The following is a 6607-nucleotide window of genomic DNA, read 5'->3' on the forward strand; positions in this document are numbered from 1 at the left end:
GTGGCATTAAACAGCTTGAAAGATCAAAGACCGTTTTTAATATAACTCCGACTGGATTCGTCTGAAAGAAGAAAGTCATATACACCTAGGATGGCTCGGGGGTGAGTAAAACGCAGCCTAATTTTCATTTTTGGGTGAACTAACCCTTTAAGTGTTACTAGACCAAACATATATCTGATATTTCATCTCCTGCTCCATTAATAACCAGCTCACTAAGTCAAAGAGAGAAAGAGGACGGGTGTTGCATTCTGTTCTGCCTGCTTTCCTTCCAGGAAACACATCCTGTAGCTGGAGTAACGTGTTTGTCACCGACCAAGAGAGAAAGAGAGAGAACTTATTCCCAAGCACTCCTGCCCTCTTATCCCAGTCCTTCTGAGCTTTTCAGGGATAAAGCACACACATGCTCACACGTGAACATAGGAAACTGGTTAGGATGAGTAATCTGAGATAAACGAGCGAGGAAAGAGTGTGGGAAAGAACAAGAAACACAAGAGACCGCATCACGCAGACATTCCACAGCAGGGAGACGACACAGCGCACATCTGGAGGAGAAAGGGGGAGGAAGGGACGGGCAGAGCTGCATAAGAACGGAGCGATTTAAAGAAAGCGTGCGTGTTTATGTGATGGCCTTGGAGGTCCACCGTCCAGCCTTACGAGAAGCAGTGACCCCCGACTCCGAGGAAGAGGTTTAGAGACTCCCGCCGCCCCAACGACCCCCAAGACACAAGAATGAATGGCGATGTCCTCTAGCTAACCTCTTACAGCGTTCATGCCGCTCTGCATTTCTGCGTAGCGTGCACCTGTACCCGTGGATGTTTCAGGAATTCGGGCGCTCCGGAGGGTGTATGGCCGTGCGCAGGCTGGTGGTGGTGGCGGCGGCGGTGGCCCTGCTTTCTCTGGTGCTCAACAACTTGGCGACATTCAACTCCAGCTGGGTGCTGCAGGTGCTGGAGGACGGACGGCGGCGGAGTGTCGGACTCTGGAGAGCGTGTGCACACGAGGACACGCACACTCACGAGCCCACAGCCTGCCAGAGACTCAGCTGGGGATCAGAGCTCGCGGGGTATCAGGAGTCACGCAGCACTGTCAAACGTGAGTCTCCGTCATACAACTGCGTGTGAGGGAATAGACAATAATTAAATTATATGTTTTCTACATGTTTTAATGCTCTGATACCCTTTATATTACTGAATTTAACAGAAAAAGATAACATTTTAATATTATTATATTAATATATTGTCATTTTAAACGGATCATTAGGTAATTCATTCAAAAATAAATGTTGCTAAACATCAATTCATATATTTTATTTATATATATTTATAATTTCAATGCTAAGCGTGATTTTGTAAGCATAATATCTAAGGCCGTCTTATTGTTCATTTTATGAAGTTAAAAAACTCTGAAAATGTGACTAGTAGACTGAAAAATAACAAGTAGATAAAGTTTAGTAGATAATTTACACTGAGAGTACACTGGAATACTTGAAATGTCATTTAACTCTGATTAATATATTTTTATAATTATGTATTGTAAATATATATTTCATATTTCAGTGTACATCAACAAAGGATTTCCTGATATAATGTTTCATATAAGGTTACTTTCAATAAAACAACATACAGAAAATGTTTTTAAAGCGTTAACCCCCCCCATAATAAATTTAGAATTAAATAAATAAATAATAATACCTAAATAAATAAATTGTTTATAACTAAATAAATGTACTAATAAAAATCTAATTAAATACATTTAATATGTATTAAAAAAAAAATTATTATTTATTATAATCTAATTATAATTATAATAAATAAAAAAATTCACTGCAGGAGCCTGTGATTACTCAGAAAAAGAAAAAAGAAAAAAAAAAGTGTCCACATTTTTAACAACTTTTAATGAACCGCTTCCATATGAATTGGTCTTAAAATCTTATATAATTTTTTTTTCTTTAAATCTGAGTTCTAGACATCTAGAGCTCATTTTATTTAATTTGGCATCAACTTAATGTCTGGCTAGTATTAAACCATGGCAACTATCACTGGAAGAAAAAGCGAGCAGAGATTTGCTGGCTTGTATCATGCAGCCTGGCACGTCTGTCCATCTATCCTGATTTAGAAATAGGAAACGGATGGACACAGTGAAGGATTGTCTTTCAGGAAGTGACACCCACATTGGCACAGTTGTGTCTTATGGACATCTGCAGCTGGATCTTCCTTACAATGATTCCGATCCTCTACCTAAAAACACTCACACACACACACACACACACACACACACACACACACACACACACACACTCCTCTGCTCATACATGTATATGTGAATCAAATTAATCATTGAATCATTTACGAACCATTTGAGAGCTAATATTTCTGTTGTTCTGATTGCAGTTCAGTTTGACATGATGCGGGCATGTAACCTGATGGCTACGGTGGCTCTGACCGTGGGTCAGCTAATCTTCCTGTTTGGGTTACTGGAGATAAGCCACATTACCCAGGATTCTCAGTGGTGGGAGGAAGCCATCGCTGCCCTGTTCCAGTTAGCCAGTGAGTGTTCAAACCCGCTTCTACAGTCGCTAACAAACACTAACAGTTCCTTTGAGGAGCTTCAATAAGCCTGACACAAATACCACACACCTATCTTCAAACAACACATTAATTCTTCAATATCAAGCCGTCTGTCATCAGAGATACGGCCTCTATTGTCCCATGCTTGTTCGGCATTTTGGGAAAGGAAAGATGGAGCTTTGAGGATCTATAACAGAACAAACATCAACAAAGCACAGCGGCCTGAAGCTACACACCATTCAACAGGAAATAACAGAGTCCTGGCCAGAGGCCCGCTCACAAATTAAATCCGCTCCCATTGGGACGTATGCAGGCCTGTCTCTCCAAAACTCGCTGTTGATGTCCCATGAAAGTGTGCTGGCTGTGATGTTATCTTGTTTTATTGTGCGTGCTTATACTATCTGCATAGCTGTTTAAATGCTAACTTGCATACTTACATAAACACATGCTCGTTGATGGACTATTAGCGAATGGACAGTTGATGTGAGTGTTATGAGTGTTGTAGGTAATAATCTGCAAATTGATGGTGGCAGTTATTATAGAAACACCCAGAACATCCTAGCAACACCCTAGCAACATTCCAGAACACCCAGGTAAAGTCCTAGCCACCACTCAGAACACCCTAGCAAACAACTGAACAACCACCCAGAACACCCTAGCAACGACCTAAAACACCATACCAACCACCTAGCAATTGCCTAGAACATTCTAACAACCACCAAGAACACCCTAACAACATCCTGGCAACTACCTACAACACCCTAGCAACCACCTAACAATGCCCTTACATCCACTTAGAATACTACATCAAACACCCAGAACACCCTAGCAACGACCTAACACCTTACCAACCACCAAGCAACTGCCCAGAACATTCTAACAACCATCAAGAACACCCTAGCAACGTCCTAGAAACCACCCTGAACACCCTAGCAACCACCTAGTGACCTCCACCTTAAAGCAGTCACACACCGGACGAGAAGCGCAGCGCAGCGCAGCATCGCGTCGCATCGCACCACGCCACGTCTTTAAAATTCAAACACATTATTTTCTATGAGTGTACACACACCAGCGGCGCCGTTCGGCGTCTGTCCACGGCGTACAGCTACGTCGTGTTGTACTTGTACGAATTGTTTTAGACGTGGCGCTGCACAATTTGGGGAATAATCTATTTGCAATTAATTGTGACTGTGATTTCAAATGCAGTTTTTAAAAACTTTTTAAGTTTGCTGTGCTTGTTTGTAGGGCTGCACAATTTGGCCAAATATTTTGTGATTATATATCACAAATTATTATTATTATTAATACTATATAAAATATTACAACATTAAAAATATTACTTTTGTAATATTTCACTGTAAATTAAAATCCAGTATTTAAGAAAAATATAATAATTTTATTTTACAGCACTATTTATGTCTTAATTTATTCATTTTCAAATGTCAAACCTTCAAGCTTTTGATAATCAGAATAAACAATATTGTGATTTCAGCTTTATTTCAATTAATTGTGCTGTCCTAGCAACCACTTAGCAACCACCCAGAACACTCCAGTGTCATAGTGTCCACTCAAATTTTATTCATTCACTTTGATCACAGCAGTTGTTTTCTTAACCTCAGGTCATTTTTTAATAGACACCCTGATCGTTTCCTGTGTACAATTATGAGCTCTAGATAGTCTTGTTTGTTTTAGAAAAAGTTATTTTCAGTTTCATCAAAGCCGTCCATGGCTGTGCTTGCACTACTATGGTGGTCTGTTACAAGTGAAGTATATCAGTCCAGCTAATAGTGCACGATGTGTGCGTCGTTTTAAGTGTGACAATAGTTATATTTAGCTAACGGGGGTCCAGAGCACCAGCGGCAGCCACGCAGCTTCAGAGAGCGACAGTCAGGCGCCAGGATATCCCTTCTCAGGACGAGGAAGTGTCTGTAACTACCTGTTATGCAAACCCAGAGCCGCAGAGGAAAGACGGGGAGGGGGAGTGTGACAGTACGGAGGGGGCCAACGAGTGTCAGAGTTATTAGACATGGACTTCAATGGGAATTGATGGTATTTTAAGAACCGCAGAGCAATCGGGAAGAAAGAGAAGTGGATGTATGTGACGCCACAGAGGAGCATGTTTCATCGGGACGGGTCTAGAATCTCCCACAATGTGTGTGTGTGTGTGTGTGTGTGTGTCATGGGTGGATGAAACAAGTGTCCTGATTAACTGTCCCCGCAATACTGCATCTGTTTACACAATCTCTAGGGACAGACTATGTCTGACAAAATGAAAACAATGATGTCCTCCTCATACTGCAATATAAATTATAAATAGGCACAAACTGCTTCCATAAAGTAAACGGTGAAAACCAATCAGGTGCAGGCAAATCATCAACTCCTTATAAACATCCATATGTACATCCGGCTTTCCTACTATATTCTCATGGTTTAAGTGCACTGACTAGACATTCACACAACGGCGCCATTGAACAGGGACTTTCCCCCAGACACCTTAATCACCCCACTCAAGGATGCAATGATGATGGCTCAAGGCTAGTTTTTTGGGCCATTTAATTTCATTTTCATTCTAGAGTACTTTGTGTTAATGAGAGTGAAAGCTTAAAGTTATATTGTTCACCCGAAAATCATTTTTTCACCCTTGTTCCAAATCTGTACGAGTTTCATTCTTCTGCTGAACACAGAAGAATATGGGTAACCAAACAGTTGCTGGTAGCCATTGTCTTACGTGGTATTTTTTCATAGTATGGAAGTCAGTGGCTACCGAAAACTGGGTGATGACAGAATTTTAATTTTGGGGTGAACTATTCCTTAAATAATATAATGAATAGTTTTGGCTCTAAATTCTGATTAAGCCACTTGAAAAAGGGCAATATACACAGACTTGTGACTGCACATTTTGAATTCTATATTATTGTACCGAACCTTTTTTTTTTATTATAATAATGAAGTTGTATTTATTATACACTAATTTTCAATAATTGATTAAATAAATAAAATAAAGAAATAATAAAATATTTTTTTACATACTAAAAAATAATAATTAGATTATTTATTGAACATAATTGCATCTGTTTGGCTGTAGCAGCCATTTTGCCACGAGTGTAAATGAGTGAATTCAGACACCTGTAGACATGACTGCGCTCTGTATGCTGTTACAATCACGTGTCATTTGACTACTTGAAATAGAATCTGACTGAAACGCATTTCTAAAATTGGACTAGGGACATATGGATTTAATTTGGATCAGGCCTGTAAATGTCATGCTTTTCATGTGTTTTTCTGTTAGACTACAAACAACTACACATCTGAGAGGGTTTTTTTTTGTGGATATACTAAAAATAACACTTTCAATAAACAAAAATTATCAAGTATAAACAATCCATGAGAAAGTCAGAGAGAGAGAGAGAGAGAGAGAGAGAGAGAGAGAATGAGCAATACATGAAGTAAAGAGAGAAAAAACATATGTTCCTGAATAAATTGAATCAAGCCTGTTATTGTACACCATGTTCCAGTTCAACTGTACAAGTGTGTGTGAGTAAGAATCGTCAGATGAAACTGAATGAAATTGAGGGAAGGAAGGAAGAATGGAAGGATAGAGGAGAAAAGGAAGGAAAAGGGATGACACTGGGCCAAAAAAAGCTGCATTCAGAATAAAAACAAAACGAATGAACGCCTCGCTCGCTCTTGTTTCTGCCTAAATAAAACATGCACGTGTAACGCGATCTGAATCCTGTAACTTTTTCCATTTCGTTGCTCTCCTGCCCTGAATTCCTCTCACATCCTCTGCGTTCTGTATTTCTGGGAATCTGCTGTTGTGTTTTCAGGCCGCAGTTATTAAAGGGGTCATATGATGCTTTTTTAAAGATCATTATTTTGTGTATTTGGTGTAACAGAATATGTTGACATGCCTTAATGTTCAAAAAACACATTATTTTTCAAATACTGTACATTATTGTAGGTCCTCTATGCCCCGCCTCTCTCAAACGCTTCGTTTTCTACAAAGTCCCTCCTTCCGACAAGCGCAGTCTGCTCTGATT

At 39.7% G+C, this 6607-nt stretch overlaps 2 protein-coding genes across 4 annotated transcripts in view; one reads left to right on the forward strand and one right to left on the reverse strand.

The window, feature by feature from the left end:
* LOC107677266 (intraflagellar transport protein 140 homolog) overlaps nt 1–6607 on the reverse strand; it is a 33875-nt gene that overhangs the window by 10149 nt on the left and 17119 nt on the right. The window lies entirely within an intron of this gene.
* Nucleotides 297–6607, forward strand: part of LOC107677267 (transmembrane protein 204-like) — an 8474-nt gene continuing 2163 nt past the window's right edge. Inside the window, exons 1-2 of the mRNA XM_016472112.1 lie at nt 297–1092; nt 2391–2546. Of these exons, the coding sequence (XP_016327598.1) occupies nt 813–1092; nt 2391–2546 (436 nt within the window). The 5' untranslated portion in view covers nt 297–812. The remainder of the gene's footprint in view (nt 1093–2390; nt 2547–6607) is intronic.

This window comes from Sinocyclocheilus anshuiensis, unplaced genomic scaffold (genome assembly GCF_001515605.1).
Source record: "Sinocyclocheilus anshuiensis isolate Anshui unplaced genomic scaffold, SAMN03320099.WGS_v1.1 scaffold392, whole genome shotgun sequence".
Classification (NCBI taxonomy): Eukaryota; Metazoa; Chordata; class Actinopteri; order Cypriniformes; family Cyprinidae; genus Sinocyclocheilus; species Sinocyclocheilus anshuiensis.